The 25,049-nt window shown below is 35.0% G+C and overlaps 1 protein-coding gene across 1 annotated transcript in view; it reads right to left on the bottom strand.

Annotated features, from left to right (window-relative positions):
• The window catches only part of BRIP1 (BRCA1 interacting DNA helicase 1), a 197,276-nt gene that overhangs the window by 23,816 nt on the left and 148,411 nt on the right, over window positions 1–25,049 (bottom strand). Inside the window, 1 exon segment of the mRNA XM_022552603.3 lies at window positions 9,372–9,484. Within this exon segment, the coding sequence (XP_022408311.2) occupies window positions 9,372–9,484 (113 nt within the window).

The following is a 25,049-nucleotide window of genomic DNA, read 5'->3' as shown; positions in this document are numbered from 1 at the left end:
TTTCTGCATACAGGTCTTTTGTCTCTCTAGGTAGGTTTATTCCTAGGTATTTTATTCTTTTTGTTGCAATGGTAAATGGGAGTGTTTCCTTAATTTCTCTTTCAGATTTTTCATCATTAGTGTATAGGAATGCAACAGATTTCTGTGCATAAATTTTGTATCCTGCAACTTTACCAAATTCATTGATTAGCTCTAGTAGTTTTCTGGTGGCATCTTTAGGATTCTCTATGTACAGTATTATGTCATCTGCTAACAGTGACAGTTTTACTTCTTTTCCAATTTCTATCCCTTTTATTTCTTTTTCTTCTCTGGTTGCCATGGCTAGGACTTCCAAAACTATGTTGAATAATAGTGGTGAGGGTGGACATCCTTGTCTTGTTCCTGATCTTACAGGAAATGCTTTCAGTTTTTCACCATTGAGAATGATGTTTGCTGTGGGTTTGTCATATATGGCCTTTATTATGTTGAGGTAGGTTCCCTCTATGCCCACTTTCTGGAGAGTTTTTATCATAAATGGGTGTTGAATTTTGTGAAAAGCTATTTCTGCATCTATTGAGATGATCATATGTTTTTATTCTTCAATTTGTTAATATGGTGTATCACATTGATTGATCTGCGTATACTGAAGAATCCTTGCATCTCTGGGATAAATCCCACTTGATCATGGTGTATGATCCCTTTAATGTGTTGTTAGATACTGTTTGCTAGTATTTTGTTGAGGATTTTTGCATGTGTATTTATCAGTTATATTGGTCTTTAATTTTCTTTTTTTGTAGTATGTTTCGTTCTGGTATCAGGCTGATGGTGGCCTCACAGAATGAGTTTGGGAGTTTTCCTTCCTCTGCAATTTTTTTGAATGGAAGATTTTGAGAAGAATAGGTGTTAGCTCTTCTCTAAATGTTTGATAGAATTCACCTGTAAAGCCATCTGGTCCTGGACTTTTGTTTGTTGGAAGATTTTAAATCACAGTTTCAATTTCATTACTTGTGATTGGTCTGTTCATATTTTCTAATTCTTCCTGGTTCAGTCTTGGCAGGTTATACCTAAGAATCTGTCCATTTCTTCCAGGTTGTCCATTTTATTGGCATAGAGTTGCCTGTAGTAGTCTCTTAGGATGCTTTGTACTTCTGTGGTGTCTGTTGTAACTTCTCCTTTTTCATTTCTAATTTTATTGATTTCAGTCCTCTCCCTCTTTTTCTTGATGAGTCTAGCTAATGGTTTATCAATTTTATCTTCTCAAAGAACCAACTTTTAGTTTTATTGGTCTTTGCTACTGTTTTCTTTGTTTCTAATTCATTTATTTCTGCTCTGATATTTATATTTTTCCTTCTGCTAACTTTGGGTTTAGTTTGTTCTTCTTTCTCTAGTTCCTTTAGGTGTAATGTTAGATTGTTTATTTGAGATTTTTCTTGTTTCTTGAGGTAGGCTTGTATAGCTATAAACTTTCCTCTTAGAACTGCTTTTGCTGCATCCCATAGGTTTTGGACCGTCGTGTTTTCATTGTCATTTGTCTTTAGGTATTTTTTGATTTCCTCTTTGATTTATTTAGTGATCTCTTGGTTATTTAGTAATGTATTGTTTAGTTTCCATGTATTTGTGTTTTTTACATTTTTTTCCCTCTAATTGATTTCTAATCTCATAGCGCTGTGGTCATAAATGATGCTTGATATGATTTCAATTGTCTTAAATTTACTGAGGCTTGATTTGTGACCCAAGATGTAATCTATCCTGGAGAATATTCCATGTGCACTTGAGAAGAAAGTGTAATCTGCTGTTTTTGGATGGAATGTCCTATAAATATCAATTAAATATATCTGGTCTACTGTGCCATTTAAAGCTTGTGTTTCCTTATTAATTTTCTGTTTGGATGATCTGTCCATTGGTGTAAGTGAAGTGTTAAAGTTACCCACTATTATTGTGTTACTGTCGATTTCCTCTGTTAGAGCTGTTAGCAGTTGCCTTATGTATTGAGGTGCTCGTATGTTGGGTACATATATATTTATAATTGTTATATCTTCTTCTTGAATTGATCCCTTGATCATTACGTAGTGTCCTTCCTTGTCTCTTGTAACATTCTTTATTTTAAAGTCTATTTTATCTGATATGAGTATTGCTACTTCAGCTTTCTTTTGATTTCCATTTGTATGGAATATCTTTTTCCATCCCCTCACTTTCAGTCTGTATGTGTCCCTAGGTCTGAAGTGGGTCTCTTGTAGACAGCATATATATGGGTCTTGTTTTTGTACCCATTCAGTAAGCCTGTGTCTTTTGGTTGGAACATTTAATCTATTCACATTTAAGGTAATTATCGATATGTATATTCCTATGACCATTTTCTTAATTGTTTTGCATTTGTTTTTGTAGGTCCTTTTCTTCTCTTGTGTTTCCCACTTACAGAAGTTCCTCTAGCATTTGTTGTACAGCTGGTTTGGTGGTGCTGAATTCTCTTAGCTTTTGCTTGTCTGTAAAGCTTTTGATTTCTCCATCAAATCTGAATGAGATCCTCGTTTGGTAGAGTAATCTTGGTTGTAGGTTCTTCCCTTTCATCATGTTAAGTATATCATGCCACTCCCTTCTGGCTTGTGGAGTTTCTGCTGAGAAATCAGCTGTTAACCTTATGGGAGTTCCCTTGTATGTTATTTGTCATTTTTCCCTTGCTGCTTTCAATAATTTTTCTATCTTTAATTTTTGCCAATTTGATTACTATGTGTCTCGCTGTGTTTCTACTTGGGTTTATCCTGTATGCGACTCTCTGTGCTTCCTGGACTTGGGTGGCTATTTCCTTTCCCACATTAGGGAAGTTTTCAACTATAATCTCTTCAAATATTTTCTCGGGTCCTTTCTCTCTCTCTTCTCCTTCTGGGACCCCTATAACGTGAATGTTGTTGCGTTTCATGTTGTCCCAGAGGTCTCTTAGGCTGTCTTCATTTCTTTTCATTCTTTTTTCTTTATTCTGTTACATGGCAGTGAATTCCACCATTCTGTCTTCCAGGTCACTTATCCGTTCTTCTGCTTCGGTTATTCTGCTATTGATTCCTTTTAGTGTAGTTTTCATTTCAGTTATTGTATTGCTCATCTCTGTTTGTTTGTTCTTTAATTCTTCTAGATCTTTGTTAAACATTTCTTGCATCTTCTTGATCTTTGCCTCCATCCTTTTTCCGAGGTCCTGGATTATTTTCACTATCTTTATTCTGAATTCTTTTTCTGGAAGGTTGCCTATCTCTACTTCATTTAGTTGTTTTTCTGGAGTTTTATCTTGTTCCTTCATCTGGACATAGCCCTCTGACTTTTCATCTTGTCTATCTTTCTGTGAATGTGGTTTTTGTTCCACAGGCTGCAGGACTGCAGTTCTTCTTGCTTCTGCTGTCTGCCCTCTGGTGGATGAGGCTATCTAAGAGGCTTGTGGAAGTTTCCTGATGGGAGGGACTGGTGGTGGGTAGAGCTGGCTGTTGCTCTTGTGGACAGAGCTCAGTAAAACTTTAATCCTCTTGTCTGCTGATGGGTGGGGCTGAGTTCCCTCCCTGTTGGGTGTTTGGCCTGAGGCGATCCAACACTGGAGCCTACCTGGGCTCTTTGGTGGGGGCCAATGGTGGACTCTGGGAGGGCTCACACCAAGGAGTCCTTCCCAGAACTTCTGCTGCCAGTGTCCTTGTCCTTTGGTGAGCCACAGCTGTCCCCACCTCCACAGGAGACCCTCCAACACTAGCAGGTAGGTCTAGCTCAGTCTCCTATTGGGTCACTGCTTCTTCCCCTGGGTCCTGATGCGCACACTACTTTGTGTGTGCCCTCCAAGAGTGGAGTCTCTGTTTCCCCCAGTCCTGCCAAAGTCTTGCAATCAAATCCCACTAGCCTTCAAAGTTTGATTCTCTAAGGAATTCCTCCTCCCGTTGCCAGGTCCCCAGGTTGGGAAGTCTGACGTGTGGCTCAGAACCTTCACTCCAGTGGGTGGACTTCTGTGGTATAAGTGTTCTCCAGTTTGTCAGTCACCCACCCAGCAGTTATGGGATTTGATTTTATTGTGATAGCGCCCCTCCTGTCTCACTGCAGCCTCTTTGTCTTTGCATGTGGGGTATCTTTTTTGGTGAGTTCCAGTGTCTTCCTGTCGATGACTGTTCAGCAGTTAGTTGTGATTCTGGTGTTCTCGAAAGAATGAGAGCATGTCCTTCTACTCCGCCATCTTGAACCAATCTCCAGACTCTTTAAAAAGTTAATTTTAGCTTGTAAATTTTTATTTTTAATCAAATACACAAGCATAGTTTAAAAGTCAAATAGTATTATAATTGTTTTAATAAAAACAGAATTTTCTTTTGCCTACCCACACCACACCTCCAATTCCCAATCTCAGAAACAAGTAATTGAAAATATTTTACATAGTTCTTGTGGTCATTTGCCTCCATATTTCTAAATAACATACTATTACTACTTCCTGTTTTTTAACCATTAGAAATCATTTACTGACTCTTCCTACAGAAGATGTTTATCTCATATCACTGATAACTTCACTACCTCTCCATTCTTCCAGCAGCATTATATCACAATTCTTTTGTAAATCAATATTCAGTGGATTACCATTTAAAGGTGAATTACATGATCCAGTATGATTACATGTCCTTTCCCATACAAGACGTTTTTGTCTGCCTTGGAGTTAATAACTCCCTCTTTCCTTTTTTGCTTTATTTTCTATGTTTCTATCATTAATTAATTTCCACTTTGTCACAGCTGCAAGAATTTTTCTCAATAAGGGCAAAACCTTCCATCCTCAAAAACCAATCTAGACTAACTACTATGGGACTGCCACACAGATTCATCCCAGAGCTTTCTTCCTTGGTTGTTTTGGGAATTTCACTTTTCTGGGTTGGAACTCCGGTTTCCTGCATCCTTAGTATTCCTCTTTCTGAATTTTCTCTTCTTTGTTGGAGAATATCTTTCAGTTGGATCCTGAGAAAGTGTGCATTTGAAGCAAATGTTTTAGGTCCTTTAATACTGAATACTGAATGCTTTAGTCTGTCTTACAGTTTATTGATCATTTGCATTGCTAAGAACTTAGATTGCAAGTCAAAAATTTCCCTCAAATAATTGAAGATAATTTTCAACTGTCTTTCAGCTTCTAGTGTTGCTTTTAAGAAGTCTGTTTCAATACTGATTCTATATCTTTTGTATGAGAGTTCTCTTTTTCTCTCTGGAAGGTTTCAGGACCTTTTCTTTACCTTGGGTACTTTGAAACTGCATAGTGAGGAGCTTTGTAGCTTTTCCCCCTTTACTGGTACTTGAGTGGATGCTTTCATCAGGAAAGTATGTCCTTCAATTCTGAGCATTTTTCTTGAATTATTCCTTTGACATGTTTCTTTCTCTATTTTCTCTAGTCTCTTCATATGGAGCTCCTATTTATCAGAAGTTGTTTCCTGCATACTGATCCTCTAGTTTTCTAGTTATTCTTTCCCATTTTCTTTCTCTTTGATTTTTGGAGGTGGGAAATTTCAATTTTCTCTCCTAAGCCCAATTCTGCATTTAAAATTTGTTGCTACCATATTAATGTCTAGGAGTTTTTTCTTATTTTCTGTTCTTGTTTTATGGAGGCAATATCTTACCTCCCCCTATGGGTATTACTGATAAAATTTTTTAAAGTTTTCTTTTATCCAACAGTTGGCAAACTATAGTCCACAGGGAAAATCTGGTCCATATCATGTTTTTGTATAGCCTGCAATCTAGGAATGGTATTTACATTTTAAAGGTTAAAGAAAAAACAAAGAAGAATGTGGATGCAGACTGTATGTGGCCTGAAAAACATAAAATATGTACTTATCTGGCCCTTTACAGAAAAAGTTTGCCAATTTTTTTTCTACTGCACTGTTTCTGTTTTCTACAAGTTATTCCACCCTGCTTTTGTTTCATTGGTATTGTTTTGGTCTCTGTTTTTCATATTACAGACATTCTTTGAATATCTGGTGAAGACTCCATGCACTTATTTAAGAGTAAGGCACTAAAGTGCTGATTGGTAGCTTTGTGTACATGGGTGGGACTTATAGCCTGGGAGGCTTGCAGTAAGGTAAGAACAGGGCCACTTTGTTACTACCTGTAGGCCCTTATTCATGGGGTGGTCAGTTTTCTTAGACAGGAACACTGTACTTTCCTGCCGTGAAGATATAAGATTGATTGTCAGCCTACTCAGAGCTGAGAAGAAAAAGAGAATGGAGCTCTCACATTCAGTAGGTAGACTTTCCTTACCCCACATCTTTAATACATCCTTAGCTGTAACTGTAGTTAAAGAATATATAGACTCTCTAGTTCATTCTATCCAGAGAGTAAACCTGGGTGGGGGAGGGGGCTGTCTAACTACTACATATACTAACTTGTAACCAATCCTCTTTAGTTTAACAGTGCTTTAACCAACACTTTAGAGTACCCCCAAGTCCTAAGCTTTTCCATGCTTGAATCTGGAAGATCTTGTTAGCTTTCATGATTACAGATTTAAATTTCAGCTTTCTCTTGCCTGCTAAGTCATTCAATTATTCATCTGTTTTCCAGTGTTCAAAATTTATTGACAGCTCATCTGTCATTGTCTCTTCTCCCACTCTTTTCAACTTTATAGGTTTGACATTTTTATTCCTTAACTATCATGGGATTTTGAAAGGGGGGTGAAAATTAACACAAAGGTTTGATTATTCCATAGGGACATAAAAAATCTAAATTTTATATGACGTTCTTGTGTGATATTTTAAAGTAATCCATAGGTTCTGAGGCATCAGACCAACCATAAAATTGGGCAGGATAGGAAGATGTATATTGCCAATATTATATAACAGTGTTGAAAATCAATGCAAAGTCAGGGTGCTATTCTATTTTGGTTTATGTTTAAAGTGTCCTACGGCAGAAAGGCATTTAAGTTAACAAAACAGTTCAGAGAAAAAGGTTTCACCTTCTCTTTTTTCCATTGTTTTCATACTGCCTTGCTCAAATGAATTATGCCCACTTGAGACAAAGATTATACTTTAGTAAAGCAGACCCTTTAGGAAACTTATAGTGCAGTTGTAACCTGGTCACAAAACCACCTGGTACATTCCTGAAAGCTGTTATTACTTTTTATGGATTTACATTACTTCAAATACTCTAACAGCCCCATGTGAGCTTAAAAAAAAGATAACATTTTTTTAAACTCAATTTGTTTCTGCTTACTTTAGTCCTTCTAGACATATGCCTTATAAGAACAGTGCATTAGTATAAGCACCTTTTATGTCAATCAATACACATGAGTTTTATCAAATGATGTAAAACATTCACTTGATTTTTTTTAGTGGATGTTTCTTTGGAATAAGTTGCTACTTGTTGATACTGTTTCCCTGAAAATCAGTACAATGACAGTTGGGCTATCCATTTTTTAACTAATAAAATACTGAAACTATAGTATTCTACATCAACATTATAAACACATGCTTTTTCTGAAATTCTTGAAAAGTATGTTTTGAAGCTCTAGAAGCTCTCTGGCCAATATGGTATAGCTGGAAAAGCACTGAACCTGGCATTTTTCACTAGTTCAACAAGTACTTATTGTGCATCTATGTCCCAAGATGAGGCACAGGTGGTTGCTGAGAATGGAGAAATGTCTAATACATGTTTAGGGAAGGAGACAGATAAACAGGCTACTCCAAAACAATGAGATATATGCTATAATAGAGATAAGTATAAAGTGCTATGGGTTTCCTAAGGAGTAAATAACTCTAGTTGGAGAAATAAAAAAAGTCTTCATAAAGGACATGACCTCTTCAACTAGGTTTTGATTGGTAAACTTGCCAAATGAATTGTATGGTAACTTGTATGCCAAGGCAAAGAATAATGAAAGGATATGGTACATTTAACAGTTTAATAGTGAGATGTTTATATTTAATAGTGAGAATTTTAGTGGATACAGGTAGGCATAAGGATGAAAAACCAAGTCTTAAGGTTTTAAATGTAGGTGGTGTCAAGACATGAAGGTGCATTTAGTAGCTATGTAACATTAGACAAGTAATTTCATCTTTCACAACCTGTTTAATATATGTAGAAAAGGTTTATAAATGACAAAATAGGATACAAATGTACTTTTGCTTCAAATGGTTTTTTAAAATTCAAGGCATTGCTTATATTAAGAGAAAAAATCAACTGAGGTAAAAATATTTATTTTCCTGAAATTAAGCCTACTGACTAAAAGGCAAGAATTTTAAAACAAACATTAAGGCTCCCCTAGAAACTATTTGCTGAATATTAAAATAAAACAAACAGGTCAGTCAACAGGGAGAGACAAAGTAAGTAGATGAAATGCTTCAAGAACAATTTCCAGTGAAACCTGATGCCAAGTACCAGTGGGATTTCTAGGCAGAGAAGGGCAGTAGGTTAAACATATAACTGAATCACTCAGTTTGAAGAGAAACAAATGCAGAATATCATTCTGAAATGATGGGGAGGGGAGTGGGTGATGTGTTCTGGGACTTAAAGCCAGCTGTTGCAGTCATGTCATCAGCATATGTAAATCTGAACTCAAATGCAAGCTGGTCTGCTTATGTTTAAATGAGCTAATGTGAGTAAACAAGACACTTGAGAAAAGTCCAATTTCTAGATTGGTTAGGGCAGATAATGGTTAGCTGTGGGTCTTCTGGCTGATCTGAAAACGTGTCAAATGGCCATATTTTCATGACTTTACTCTTAACCTGTGTTCTTCTATTTGAATTATCTGAATTTTATTTGTACAGCTTCACAGGAAAAAACTATTATATGGTTAAACTAATTATAATTTCATAAATAGAGAACATAAAGTGTTAAATTAGATTATAAATAATCTAATAATTATAGTATTTATAAATTTAAAGTGTTGATGTCCTGTGAAATTATGGTATAAAATGGTGATTTAAAAACTAGTTCCACAAAGCACAAATCTTAATGGACCAGAATCTTTAGAAAAAAGAGTATTATAATTAAATTTTACTGTTAGTTGGTGTGAATTCTTTAGTACCATGAACACAGTTTGTTTTAACTCTTCTTAAATGGTTTGCTTTTTACCCATAAAATCATCATTTAGGTTCTGATGTTCACAAGATAAAATTTTATTGTTTGGTGGTGAGCTTCTTTATTATAAACATTTACTGAGCACTGTTGTACACTCACTGACCAATCATAAATCTTTAACCTTTAGCAAATATTGAGTTTTATTTTGGGTTTCAATTATTCCATTGACTCTTTCAACTTTCACTCCTGACATCTATCACTGAAAATATACCAGTTCTCAGGGTTCTAGTGAAATAAAATTCCATCAAATTTACTATAAGGAATAAAGTAGCAAGACTAGCTCTACAAATAGTCCTGGTCAGAGATAATATTACATTAAATTTCACTCCACTTACCTACCTAGGGCCTGGTTTAAGGCCCTGTATGCTTGAATTTCATACCACTGACGACCTGGTAAAAGACCTCTTAATTTTGAATGCTGGTCATTATATTGTCGCTTTAGTTCAACCTAATAATTTAAAAATATATTAAAAAAAGATAGTAGGTAATTAAAGGTCATTTAAAAACTCATTAACTTCTAACATTTTGAGTATCATTTAATTAGGGTAGAAAGATTTGTTTTTCAGAACTAAACATTTTTCAGTTCATTTAAAACATTTCTATTCATCTTTACATTTCCTAAATGCCTACATGAACTTAGTTAATTAGCTGTGTGATATCAATCAGTTTTATTGAGAAATAATTTATATATGACAAAATTCACAAACTTTCAATGTACATGTAGATAAATTTTAATAAATGTATAGTCATGTAACCACCACCACAATCATAATTTAGAATATTTTCACTACCTAAAAACTCCTTCCTATCCCTCTTCAGGCAATCTCTTTTATTGCTGACCCTGTCAACCAATGGTCTACTTTCTGTTTTGCCTTTTTTAGAATTCTATGTAAATGTTATTATACAGTATGTAATCATTTGTGTCTGTTTTTTTTCATTTAGCATAATGATTTTGGAATTCATTCCAAAATAGTTCATTATTTTATGTTTATCCAGCCTGATAATCTCTGCTTTTTAATTGGGATGTTTAGACCATTTACATTTAATGTTAATTATTGTTATGATTTAGTTTAAATCTACAGCATAGAATATACATTCTTCTCTTCTCAAGTGCACATGGAACATTCTCCAAGATAGATTATATGTCGGACCACAAAATAAGTCTTAAGAAATTTAAGACTGAAATTACATCAAGTATCTTTTTCAACCACAATGGTAAGAAATTAGAAATTAATAACATAAGGAAAACTGAAATAGTCACAAATACGTGGAAATTGAAGAACATGCACCTGAACAACCAATGGGTCAAAGAAGAAATCAAGAGAGAAATCAAATAGCATCTTGAGGGACATCCCTGGTGGTCCAGTGGTTGAGAATCCACCTTCCAATGCAGGTGACACGGGTTCAATCCCTGGTTGGGGAACTAAGATCCCACATACCACAGGGCAACTAAGCCTGCGTGCTGCAACTACTGAGTATGCACGTCGCAACTAGAGAGCCCATGCTGCAACTACTGAGCCCATGTGCTCTGGAGCCCACACACTGCAACTAGAGAGAGAAGCGCAAGTGCCGCAATGAAGAGACCGCATGCTGCAATGAAAGATCCCACATGCCGCAAGGAAGATCCCATGTGCCACAACTAAGACCCGATGCAGCCAAAAATAAATAATTTAAAAAAATTATCTCAATACAAATGAAAATGGAAACACAACAAACCAAAACTATGGGATGTAACAATAGCAGTTCTAAGAGAGAAGTTTATAGCAAAAAATGCCGACATGAAGAAAAAACAAAGATCTCAGATAAACAACATAACTTTACATCTTAAGAAACTAGAAAAAAGAACAAACTAATCTCAGCAGAAGGAAGGAAACTACTAAGATGAGAGCAAAAATATATGAAACAGACCAGAAAAAATGACAACAAAAAAATCAATGAAACTAAGAGTTGTTTTTTTAAAGATAAATAAAACTGATATACCTTTGCTAATTAATTAAGCAAAAAAAAGGACTCAAATAAAATTACAAATGAAAGCATAGATTACAGCTGATACTACAGAAATACAATGAATCCTAAGAGACTACTATGAACAATTATATGTGAAAAAAAAGGATAACTTAGAAGAAATGGATAAATTCCTAGAAAAAGTCAACCTACCAAGAATAATCATAAAGATATAAAAAATCTGAACAGACCTATAACAAGTAAGGACATTAAAGCAGTAATCAAAAACCTCCCAAATGAAGAAAAGCTCAGGACCAGATAACTTCATTGGTGAGACTGAAACTCTACTAAGCATTTAAGGAAGAATTAACACCAGTTCTTCTCAAATGCTTCTGAAATACTGAAGGGGAGGGAACACTTCCAAACTCGTTTTAAGAGGTCAGCATTATTTTCATAACAAAGGCATGTAGGGACTTTAAAAAGAGAAAATTACAGGCCAACATCCTGATAAACATAGTGGCAAAAATCCTCAGTAACAACAACAACAACAACAAAACTGAATTCAATAGCACGGTAAAAGGATCATACACCACGATCAAGTGTGATTTATCCCTGAAATACACATTGGTTTAACATACATAAATCAATAAATGTGATACACCACTATAACAAAATGAAGGATAAAAATCACATTATCTCAATAGATGCAGAAAAAGCACTTGACAAAATTCAACATCCTTTCGTGATAAAAATTCTCAAAAATTAGGCATAGAGGAAACATACCTCCATATACTAAAGGCCATATAGACAAGCCCACAGAAACATCACACTTAATAGTGAAGAGCTAAAAGCTTTTCCTCTAAGGTCAGGAATGAGATAGAGGTGCCCACTGTTACCACTTCTATTCAACAAAGTATTAAAAGTCTTAGCCAGAGCAATTAGGGAAGAAAAAGTAATAAAAGGCATCCAAAACAGAGAAGAAGAACTAAAATTGTCTGTTTGCAGATACATGATCTTATTTGTAGAAAAGCCTAAAGATCCACCAAAAAACTCTTAGAATAAAATTCAGTAAGGTTGCAGGATACAAAAATCAGTTGTGTTCCTACACACTAACGACAACCTATCCAAGAAATTAGGAAAACAATCCCATTTACGATACTATCGAAAAGAATAAAATACTTTAGAATAAATTTAACTAAGGAGGTGAAAATCTTTACACTAAAAACTATAAAACACTGATGAAAGAAATTGAAGAAACACAAATAAAACAGGAAATATCCTGTTTATGGATTGGAATAATTAGTATCGTTAAAATGTCCTTATTACCCAAAGTGATCTACAGATCCAGTAAAATCTCTATCAAAATCCAAGAGACATTTTTTTTTTTTTTTTTGGTGGTACACGGGCCTCTCACTGTTGTGGCCTCTCCCGTTGCGGAGCACAGGCTCCAGACGCGCAGGCTCAGCAGCCGTGGCTCACGGGCCCAGCCGCTCCGCGGCATGTGGGATCTTCCCGGACCGGGGCACGAACCCGTGTCCCCTGCATCAGCAGGTGGACTCTCAACCACTGTGACACCAGGGAAGCCCCAAGTGACATTTTTTTACAGAAATAGAAAAAGAATTCTAAAATTTGTATGGAACCACAAAAGATCCTGAATAGCCAAAGCAACGTTAAGGAAGAACAAAGCTGGAGGCAACACATTTCCTGATTTCAAACTATATTATAAAACTTTAGTAATCAAAACAGTACGGTACTGGCATAAAATCAGACACTCAGGCCAATGGAACAGAAGAGAGAATTCGAAATAAACCCATGCATATATGGTTAACTGATCTTTGACAAGGGCACCAAGAATAGACAATGGGGAAAGATAGTCTCTTTAGGAATGGTGGTGGGAAAACTGGATATCTGCATGCCAAAGAATGAAACTGGATCCTTATCTTATACCATATATAAAAATCAACTCTAAATGAATTAAAGATTTAAATTTATACTCTGAGACCATAACACTTCTAGAAGAAAACAGGAAAAAGCTCCTTGGTCTCAGCAATGATTTTTTGGATATGACACCAAAAGCACAGGGAACAAAAGCAAAAATAAACAAGTGGGACTACATTAAACTAAAACACTTCTGCACAGAAAAAGAAACAATCAACAAAATGAAAAGACAACCTATGGAACAGGAGAACCATAATCTGATAAGAGGTTTATATCTAAAATATATAAGGAACTCATGCAAAACCAACACCCCGCCCCACAAAAAAAAAAAAAAAGGAAAACACAAAAGAAAACCTGATTAAAAAATAAGCAGAAGTCCTGAATAGACATTTTTTCAAAGAAGATATACAAGTGGCCGATGGGTATATGAAAAGGTGTTTAACATCACTAATCATCAGGAAAATGCAAATTAAAACAAAAATGAGATATCACCTAATACTTGTTAGGATGGCTATTATCAAAAAGACAAGAGGGGCTTCCCTGGTGGCACAGTGGTTGAGAGTCTGCCTGCCAATACAGGGGACACAGGTTCGTGCCCCAGTCTGGGAAGATCCCACATGCCGTGTAGCAGCTGGGCCCGAGAGCCATGGCCGCTGAGCCTGCGCGTCCAGAGCCTGTGCTCCGCAATGGAAGAGGCCGCGACAGTAAGAGGCCCGCGTACCGCAAAAAAAAAAAAAAAAAAAAAAAAGACGAGATGACAAGTGTCGGCAAGGGTATGGAGTAAAAGGAACACTTATACACTGTTGGTGGGAACGTAAAATTGGTATAGCCATTATGGAAAATGGTATGGACGTTCCCCAAAGAATTAAAAATAGAACTACCATATAATCCAGCAATCCCACTGCTGGGTATATATCTAAAAGAAATAAAATCAGTCTTGAAGAGATGTGTGCAGTCTCATGTTCATTGCAACATTCTTCACATTGGCAAGACATGAAAACAACATGTTATTGATGAATGAATGAATGGGCAAAGAAAATGTAAAATATATGTACACACACACGCGCGTATATATAAGGGAATATTATTCAGGCATAAAAAAGAAATCCTGCCATTTGCAACCACATGGATGAACCTGGAGTATATTATACTAAGTGAAATAGGCCAGACAGAGAAACATAGCCATGACCTCACTTATACGTGGCATCTAAAACTGTTAAACACATTGAACCCAAGAGTAGAATGGTGGTTGGCAGTAGGTGAGGGGTGGAGGAAATGGGGAGATACTGGTTAAAGAGTATAAATTATCAGTGACTTTTGGTCATAAGATGAGTAAGTTCTGGGATTTGAATGTATAGCATGGTAACTATACTCAACAGTAATGTATTGTATACTTGAACTATGCTACGGCCTTAAGTGTTCTCATCATACACTGAAAAAATGGTTAACTATGTGAGGTGATGGTTGTGTTAATTAACCTGATTACAGTAATTAATATATATTAAGTCACCACAATTTACACCTTAAATATATAGAATTTTTATTTGTCAATTATATCTCAAAGAAATTGGGGGGTGGGGGGGAAGAGGTCCATACAGTGTTGTGGCAAACTTTCTGCTGGCCTTGATCCTGGTTTTGGAAAGATGGACCTCTTATTTCCCTAGTAAAAACCTTTCATGGCCTCAAAATACCATAAATAACATTGAAAGCCAAATGAAAACCTGGAGAAAAAGTTCTGTTAACTAATATACAATGAACTCATACACAATCAATGACAAAATCTAACTACTAAAAGTAAATAATCTGTGAGAAAGCAAGTCATCAAATTGAATGATAAATGGCTGGTAACCCACATGAAAAGATGCTCAACTTTACTAGTAAACCAAGAAATGCAAATTTAATATTTCCATTGTTTTTGTCTGTAGAATACTGACAAATATTTACCAAATGTATTTATATTTTCCAATAAGTACAGATAGATAATATGTACGAGAATACTCATTGCATCTTTGTATTGGAGAATATTAAGAAACAATCTAAATGTACATCAAGTACAATGAAATATACTACAATTATTCTGAGATAAATATTGGGCTATTATATAGAAAGAAACAGATCTATATGTTTTGACATAGAAATTTAGCCAAGATATATATTTTAAATAAAAAATCAAGTTAAACACACACATACAAATGGCCAGGTGTCATGTTAGGAATAAGGACCACAATATAGAGCAATACCAATTTTAAACTAGCCCCCCAAAAGACTTAAACCAAACTCTAACAAGAACCACAGGGGAAACAGAATTTAAAGACCGTACTTTGAGCTTTTCCCAGATCTCCCCTAATATATTGTCAAATCGTGTCCATATAAGTTCAAGATGATCACCTACTAATTGAACTGCCTACAAAAACAAAATTATATTTTTGTTTCTATACAATAGAAATTGTATAATTTCTATACAATAGAAATTACTAGAAAGATGATCCATAATCAAGGAAAAACAGGCAGTCAACAGAAACCAATCTAGAAAGGGCTCAGCTACTGGAATTAGCTGACAAAGACTTTAAAGTAGCTGTTATAAATATATTTAAATAACTTAAAAACATATGTTTTAACGACTGAAATTTGGAGAATCTCAGCAGAGAAACGGAAATATAAAAAAGACCCAAATAGAAATTCTACAACTGCAAAATACAATAACTTAAAAAAATTCATTGGATGGATTTAACAGCATATTGGAGAAGGCAGAAGAATTAGTCAGTAAATCTTAAGACAGATCAATAGAAATAATGAAACACATCAATTGGAGCAAAATAACTTCATACACACCAAAGACACTGGTTGGTGTAAAAGAATCAAAGCATAAAAAAGCAGTCAGAGGGACTTCCCTGGTGGCACAGTGGTTAAGAATCCACCTGCCAACGCAGGGGACACATGTTCAAGCCCTGGTCCGGGAAGATCCCACATGCCTCAGAGCGACTAAGCCCATGCGCCACAACTACTGAGCCTGCGCCCTAGAGCCCATAAGCCACAACTACTGAAGCCCGCATGCTTAGACCCCATGCTCTGCAACAAGAGAAGCCACTGCAATGAGAAGCCCACGGACCGCAACGAAGAGTAGCCTCCGCTCGCCACAACTAGAGAAAGCCCATGCACAGCAATGAAGACCCAACACAGCCAAAAATTAAATAAATAAATAAAAAGCAGTCAATGATGATCTAAACAAATTTAAAAATCAGAGTTGAAACAGTACTAATGCATTTGATACAATATTTATTGACTCAAATGCTCCACTGTTAAAGGACATCAAGAATTTCTCACTTTTCCGAGTGACCGAATGTACGTTCATTTTCTATCTAGGTAATAACACACAGAGACTGTGTTAAATTAAACTTCTGCTTCTTTTCTGGAACAGAAATCATAATAAATTCTGCTATCTAGTCCTTGAATTTGATATTATAATCATATCCCTTTCAAAAAGACTCATAATTAATTACAGGGCATAAAACTACATTCCTATTAAAAGAAATGTCACACCAAAGGGTACCACATACCCAGCCTTCATCTGGTCTTCATAAAAATCTTTAAAATTACATCATCTCAAAAGTGAACTACTTTTATACAAGGTCAGAATGTATGGTATACACAAATCAGATTGACCTATTCAAATATATAAGTTAATGAGCTTTTTCCTGTAAAAAGCTCTCTTGTATAAAAGTTCCTTCTTTTTTACTGAAGTATAGTTAATTTACAATGTGTTAGAAAATGCAAGTTTTGAGTGCGAGAAAATTATGTATTATGATTTCACATTTTTCATATACTAACTGAATGAAAAAAGTGAGTTATGTTCTGCTCTCAAGAATGCTATAGAGTCAATTATGCCTCAATAAAGCTTAAAAAAAGAAACTAAATAAAAAAGAATGCTGTAGAAACATTAAAAATATGCATTTAAAGTATAAAAATTGATATAATGAAAAGAAGAAATATTTGATAACTTAAAAAAAATACTAATTCCATTCAATATTTATAGTTTTGGCTGTGTGTAAGGTATCTGTGATACGCACTAGGAATACAAAGACAAGTTAAAAATATTTTCTGCCCAGCAAGAGATTACAAGAACAGAAACGATTGAGTACAAATGGCCATCAAGTAAATATAAGTGCTAAAATATTAACTTTGATTACAGTGTATAAAAGTAAGAGGAGTTGAGAAATGAAGACATGCTATGAATTTGATACGAGAGTAATGAGGGCCTTACCTGGAAAGCCAAAGGGAATGGAAAAGAGACCCAGTTCATAACACATTGTGGAGTTACAGAACTTAAGTGACAAAGTAGATGTGGGTTTATTAAAGGGGGAAAAGTCAAAAATGACTCCAAAGCTTCCAGCCACTGAGAGAAGGAATCCAGTAACCCACCAAGAGAAGACAAAAAGAAAAGTATGTTTAAGGAAGAAGATAAACTTGGCTCAAGCCATGTTAAAGAAATAATTTCTAGGGCTTCCCTGGTGGCGCAGTGGTTGAGAATCTGTCTGCCAGTGCAGGGGACACGGGTTCGAGCCCTGGTCTGGGAAGATCCCACATGCCGCGGAGCAACTGGGCCCGTGAGCCACAATTACTGAGCCTGCACGTCTGGAGCCTGTGCTCCGCAACAATAGAGGCCGCGATAGTGAGAGGCCCACGCACTGTGATAAAGAGCGGCACACGCTTGCCACAACTAGAGAAAGCCCACACACAGAAACGAAGACTCAACACAGCCATAAATAAATAAAAATTAAAAAAAAAATTTCTAAACCAAGAATAGAAATTGATAATGAGTTAGCTAATCAGAAAGTCAAAATTGGAAAAGTAGGGAACCAAAGATCTTACTAATAAATGATAACAATATCTGTCAAGCTGCTATAACATTCCATGCACAGTGCAGTGCTTAATAGGTATTATTATCTCATTTAATCCTCATAACAATCTTAGAAAGTTGGTACTGTTACCTCATTTTACAGATTAGAAAAATAAGTTTTAAAAAATTAAGTAACATGTGGAAGGTGACCCAGTATGTAAGTAGTAAAGCTGGGATTTGAATCTAGTCTGTCTCTCTCCAGAGCTTGCTCTCTTAAGAGTAAAAACCCAAGCGTCAGGACACCCTACAGCTTCTCTGAGTGAGATCTTAGGTAACTCAATTCTATTGTGGCTTTCTCCTATTTAAAAATGGAATGAGTATTAAAATCTAATTAAAATAAAAAATGGTTCTCAAATTTAATATCAACAATTTATTCACATAACAAACTGCTAGCATTGTAAGTTCACAAACTGACTATAATTCCTAGTAACTAGTTAATCCAATGTGAAACAGTAGGAATTGTTCTTTTCAGTCAGTCAGCTTTTAAAGATCCCCTATGTGGTATTTCTGGGCAAGTATTTATCAAATAGTATATTTTTGTAATATAAGCCTAATCAAAGGTATAAAGTTATTTTCTTTAAAAATTTCAGACTTTCAAGATCAATTAACAATTTACAGTTTTAAGAAGTTGTAAAACTACTTAAGAGAAAACAAAATCTCTTCAAAACACTGTATACTATTAACCTTCTGACATATATATATATATATATATGTACACTTCTGACAAGTAGCTTTCAAATTGGTATATAAGACATTTTATTTTATATCCCCTCAAAAGAACCTGTAAAATTTCTAAATTAAAACTTTATAACTTGAATACAAAGCAAACTTTCCTTTAAGCATCAGAGAATATGCTTTTTAAAGCAGTATAGTGAATAATACGGCACCATAGGAAATATTAGGTAATATTAAAAAAATAATTTGACAATTCAGCAATAAAGTATATTATAATATTTAGAGATAAGAATACTTAAAAATTCTATCCAACTATACATTTCCTACCTATCTCTCAAAATGTAACTAAGCATTTATCTATATTAACATTATTTCCCCTCCCCCAAATTTGCATTTATCCTTTGCCAGACATAATAGCTTAAGGATTTTCAAAATTTACTATACCATGCTGAAACAAATACTTTATAATGATCACTCTGCCTATGACAACAGTTGCTTTAGGAAATATTAGTTATAATTGAAATATTTACAGGTAATATAGCAAATATTAGATTAAATAAAAAAAATTCTCTCTCCTTGGTCTTTTGTTTTTCATTAAAATGAATTAACTTTTATGTATGACTACATTATTTCAACTTCTTGCAAATTTTCAAATAATTTTTTACAATCCAAATGGCCTTTAAATTACTGCCAATATTTTACCTAGGGAAATTAATTTAGGTAAAAAGTAAAGAAAAAAAACTTTTGAAAGTAAATATATATAAAGGCTAACTTTGAAATATTTTTTATTATATAAAGAAGCAGATTTAAAAAAATAAATTTAAAAATTGTCTTTGGGTGAACACATTTAATTAGGGAAAGCAAAACTAAGGGTTTGGAAAAGGTAGAAAGACAGTACACCTCTTTTTAACGACATCAGAATCTATTTCATTGTACACTTAGGAATTATCAGGTACGAAAATCAATGCCCAATTTAAAATGACATAAAGCATATGTGAAAAAGCCAGTTTCTCCTGCCAGCAAATAGCCTAAATGTTAAGTAAACCAAAGGCTAGAAGGGATTAGTTGAAATGTCAAAAGACAACATTTTACTTTTACCTGCTCATCCTTATAAACAGACTCTCATCCCTCAGGCATGCTTTCCAAACAAATAGTTTCAATGTGCAGCAGCAAAAGGCCCATGGCAAGCTCTGCCATCTTGTAACTGTCAAAGAGATTAGTCTTTGATCTATTTGGGAGGTCATGTCCACATTCACATTAGCTATACAGTCTAATAGCATTATACCTGTTGACCAATGCTTCTTTAATGCCTAATGAGACAGACATTTTATGTTATGGAAGTTAACTGTGAATGTTTTTTCTAAGTTTTGACAGAAAGTAAACACCATAAAGTGAGCTCAAGTGTGGTTTGGAAAGATGATCTTTTAAACCAGTTAATATTACTTTTCAAATACATTTTACAAGGCTTTCCCAAATTAGAAAGCTATATTTAATTGTATACTCTGGAAGGAGTTTAAACCACTTGCTCCCCATCCCCAATAAATTAGTGTATGTGTAATTTTGGAGGAGTATGCGAACAGCAGAGAGAAGGCAAACTATTTTATCAGAGGTTGCAAACTGAAGGCCCATGCCAACTCTCAACTAGCTCACTCATTTAAATAATCTATTTAACTCCTGTAGCAGCTTGTGTTTGTAACCCACTGGTTCAGATGCTACACTGATTCACAGAACATTTTTTCATAACTGGAGTTCAACATTCATACAAAATGAAAAACACCCTTAATATGGTAGTTTCTAGACAGCTGAAAATATCTCTGCATCACAGGCTAACCTGATATAAGTAGAGATGAGATCCTGAATAGCAAAGATAAGATAATCAAGACTGAAGTGGGACTTAGGGAATTATGTTAAAATACCCATATAGCATTCAAGCAGAAGTTATATGGGTTTGGATTCTGATTTTAACATTACAAAATGCTTGAGATCAAATAGTAAGTTCCTTAAGTCCTCCAATGACTCAGTTTTATTGGAGACAGTATAAGTAGTATACTACTGATAGCAGCAGTATATATAAAATAACCAAAAGGATCATACTGTATATGTCAACAAAAAATTTAAGTCACAATTTTGAATATTATTTTTTCCACTTAGTCAAGCCCAACAGTGCTGGCTTTAAATAGCTCTGTACAAGAGTAGCCTTTTACAAGTTTTATAAGTAGCGTCTGAAGAAATAAATGGTGTGATAAATATGAGCTGGAACTATAAATGCATCTCTTTACTACTGCCTCATATGAAAGACGGTGGAATTTGTCCCAATTTGTATACATATGTATTATGATTTCAGTAATAAATGCTTTCCTAAAAGCAATCAATATAGGCAGAATATACTTTTATTTTCTGGTATGTAAGCTTTATTTATTTATTATTATTTATTTTTTTTTGCGGTACGCAGGCCTGTCACTTTTGTGGCCTCTCCCGTTGCGGAGCACAGGCTCCGGACGCACAGGCTCAGTGGCCATGGCTCATGGGCCCAGCTGCTCCGCGGCATGTGGGATCCTCCCGGACCGGGGCACGAACCCACATCCCCTGCATCAGCAGGCGGACTCTCAACCACTGCGCCACCAGGGTAGCCCCTATTTTCTTGTATGTAAGCTTTATGACAAAAGTTCAAGCCTGGTAATAAGACTAAGAACAAATGATCAGCTAAACTTACTAATTAAAAATATTAAGAAAACTTTGCCTCAGAAAAATAAACACATTTGTCTAGCAAACACTCAAGAAGAACAGTTTTATATTTAGCCAAGGTAGAGAACCTAAAATGTAAACATTTATAGCAAACCAAATCTGGAAGACAGAGACTGTGCATTAGACATTTATTGCTCCATATCATCACAGTGTAAACACTTTTATCAGGGTATCACAATATAAATTCCAATGGTTAGAGTTCTAAATTCAGCGTAAGAGCTTGTATATGAAATAAGTTAGCTAGATAAAGGAATATAGCTGGTTTTATTTCATCTGGCATATTTTCAAAATTTCTGAAACACCAAGTTAACCAAATATAGAATATATATTGTTTTAAATGGGGAAAAATGGGTTTCTGCCAAGAGCTAAGAAGCCAGGCTCCCTTTTAGACTTAAATAAACACACACACACACACACACACACACACACACACACACTCAAAATGGTTTTCAATTGTTACTTACTCTCCTTGTTACACTATGCTAGGAGGTGACCACAGTAATCTACCAAGAAATAAGAATCAAGGCATGGTAACAGACATAGTAAGAATAATATAGCTTATCTCACATATGCTTGAAGGTTGCTTTGAATAAGACACTTTTTGCAGAGAAACCTGTTATACTTTGTGTCATAAATTGTCAGTGTTGAAATAAACAGCCTAAAAATTTCAAATATAAAAAAAAGAACAAAATATATTCCCCTCAAATCAAGCATCTCTTGCTCTCAACATATTCAACCTCAAATGGTTAAAATAATTTAGCTACTAGCCCAGAATAGTTTATTGGTAACACAGTAACATTCAAGCAATTCTGAATAAAGGCTTTAGATAATAATAATGCAAAAACATCTGTCAGTATGAAGCAGTAGATCTTAGTGTTTCTTTTAAATTATGAAAATAATTTGTCAAGATAAGAGCCCAGGAACAAAGTAGAAATTAATATTTTTCTATTAAAAGAAAAAAAAGACAGTTAATACTTTAAGACATGCAAGAAACAACAATATATGCTTATTCTGTAAAGGGCTAAGGTTAAAATTTTTTTTAAAGAAAAATAGGCTTTGTTGCAATTTAGTTAGGCTACCCATAATAAAATATTATCCAGATAAACCTGAAAATGCTTAAATTATCATCTCTAGAAAATACTATATATATGTGTATATATATATATATATTTTTTTTTTTTTTTGAGGGAAGGAGATATGGAAAAAGCACACCGCTTAGAGTCAAAGCTTTGACATTTATTAGTTGTTTGACCTTGGGTAAGTCACAGTACCCCATTTAGCTTCCTTTCTCAGTTTCCTCCTCTGTAAATGGAAGAAAATAATTCCTGTCCGCATTACCTCATAGAGCTGGTTCAAGAAAGAAATGACAATGGACACAAAACTGTAAAGCATCATATATTAGAGGTAAGCAAGCTGGAGAGTCATTACTTATCCTGTATTTCTAAAAACCAATATAGGTTTGGGTGGCATGCTGTTGTAATATATTGTCGCTTCGTGCCCACCCAGGGACGCCAAAAAAAAAAAAATATATATATATATATATTGTCGCATGTAAATGAAAAAAGTCATAGGACTGACAGACAACGTAGGTCATCTACCTTAGAGTTCTGACACTTAGATCAACTGTCTCTGAAGGCGCTTAACCTATACTACTCAACATAAGGACACATTATTTTATGTGACTTAAAAGTTTCTTCGGCTTATGGAGTGGCTACTTTTTCATCATATATCAATGAAAATATGTACATTGGCAAGACTCATAGAGAACAGTATTTAGTTTTGAAACATACCTTTTTCTAAATGACTTCTGCAATTGATCTTAAATTTTCTGAGAAATTATAACTATCATTAGCACTCTTTAATATCCTTCAAAATATTTTTTGACCACTTTGCAACCTATGAGCTGTATTTGAAGAGAACTATATAAAATACGTTAGTGGTGTAATCTACAGAATGAGTACCTGATTGTCCTCTATTAGTCTAAATATTATTCCTTACATATATCTTACAATCTAGAGCTTCCCTTGTTAAAGTCTCATACAAGAGCCAAATACTATGAATAAAACCCTTCTAGCAATAATAACCAACAAAATGAAATATTGTCTTACATAAGAAAGCAATGTGAGACTGTATATGGAACCATAGGCTCTTGAAGGAATGCACCAATATTTAGAGGTTTTGTTAAGGGAAATGAGTAGTGCTGCATTCAGCAAGTGATAGAGATCTGCACCTGCTCCTATACAACCCTGGAAGATAAGGAGGTCTCTCATGGAAGAGGCTTGTGGATGTGAGAAGATGTAAAACTAAGCACTGAGGCTCTGGGAGGACTCCACAAAAGTTTAGTGGCAATGGCAGGCATAGAAAGTAGAAGCTAATCCCAGTGAGAGGAGGCTCAGACTCAAGAGTTCACATGATTAAAATACCTTTAAAAATGAACTTGAGCAAGAGAAAATGTGCAGGTAAAAGATTACGTGAGTACTAGAAAACACTGAAAACATACTTAAAACTCTGTTTATTACCTCCACAGCCCAACAAATGAATTCTGACACTTTTGCCATCTAGATTTTTATATTATTATATCGAAACATCTTTCAAACGTAAGTAAGTGTTTGATTTTTAAAAAACATTTGTTACTTTCTACCTTTGCAATATTATTGTTAGGAATGTTTGATTCAGAGCTTCTCAAAAGTGAAGGTGTGAGTGTGGGAATAAAGCATGTGGGATCATAGCACTTCAAAGTCTCCTATTTTATCTTTGAAAGTAATGAAGACTTCTGGTTTCAGGAAGGCAAAATTTTTTCTTCTTTCCTTGCCTCTTAAAAACCGACCCCAAATTAAAAGATAAATAAGAAAGAGAAATAGTTTCTATCTTCAATGAAACTAAGACATCTGTAACCTTAAACCCAAATATATGACTGTGAAAAGCAGACTAAATGACTAAGCAGAGAGGTGAAAGTTCAAACCGAAGTACCCACAGAGCTACTGATGGGAAATAAGCCAGTTAGGCCAGCAGGAGTCCAGAAAGGCTGAGGAAATTGATGCATAGGGAAACTGCTGGAGGATATGTACCACAAAGATGAAATAAGAAACAAGAAACAGGAACAAGGTCTGAGATCCAGGAAACTTGGGACCTAACACAGAAGACAAGCAAATCAAATTCCTAGGATGACAGCAAAGGGAAATCTCAGGATATTGGCAGTTAAGTGAGCTTAAAGAGCAACTTAAGTCTTGATTGAAGCAGGAGATCAGAAGGCTCCAAAAGGGATGTCTTCAGGGGGAGAAAAAGAACTGACCTATTATCTGACAGGTCTCATAGGAAAACTGTATTGAGAGGTGTTGCAGATTTATTAAAGATTTCTTTAAAGATATATATATTTAAAATATTTATTTATTTATTTGGTTGTGCTGGGTCTTAGTTGTGGCTCACTGGCTCCTTAGTTGTGGCAATGCGAACTCTTAGTTGTGGCATGCATGTGGGATCTAGTTCCCTGACCAGGGATCGAACCCGGGCCCCCAGCATTGGGAGTGCAGAATCTTAACCACTGTGCCACCGGAGAAGTCCCTAAAGAAAAAATAAAATAGTTAAAGGAAATCATTTGACTACAGTGAACAATATTTTCATAGTCATGATAATGTGAATATTGACTATGGATTTAATAAAAAATTGTGATTTAACGATATTGGGAGGATGTAAGAAGGGAAAGGCGGAGTAAGTGAGCTAAAATCCTATCTCACGTAGGAAGTAAATAGTTAATGTCTAAAATTGATTATATGGATGTAAATACCAGAGGAAATAGATAAAAGAAGTGAAAGTC

The sequence above is a fragment of the Delphinapterus leucas genome, chromosome 19 (assembly GCF_059928025.1).
Source record: "Delphinapterus leucas isolate spDelLeu-1000000601 "Yukka" chromosome 19, BTC_Dleu_Yukka2, whole genome shotgun sequence".
NCBI classification, from domain to species: Eukaryota; Metazoa; Chordata; class Mammalia; order Artiodactyla; family Monodontidae; genus Delphinapterus; species Delphinapterus leucas.
Note: the sequence above shows the minus strand (reverse complement) of the source record. Positions and strands in the feature narration are given on the sequence as shown.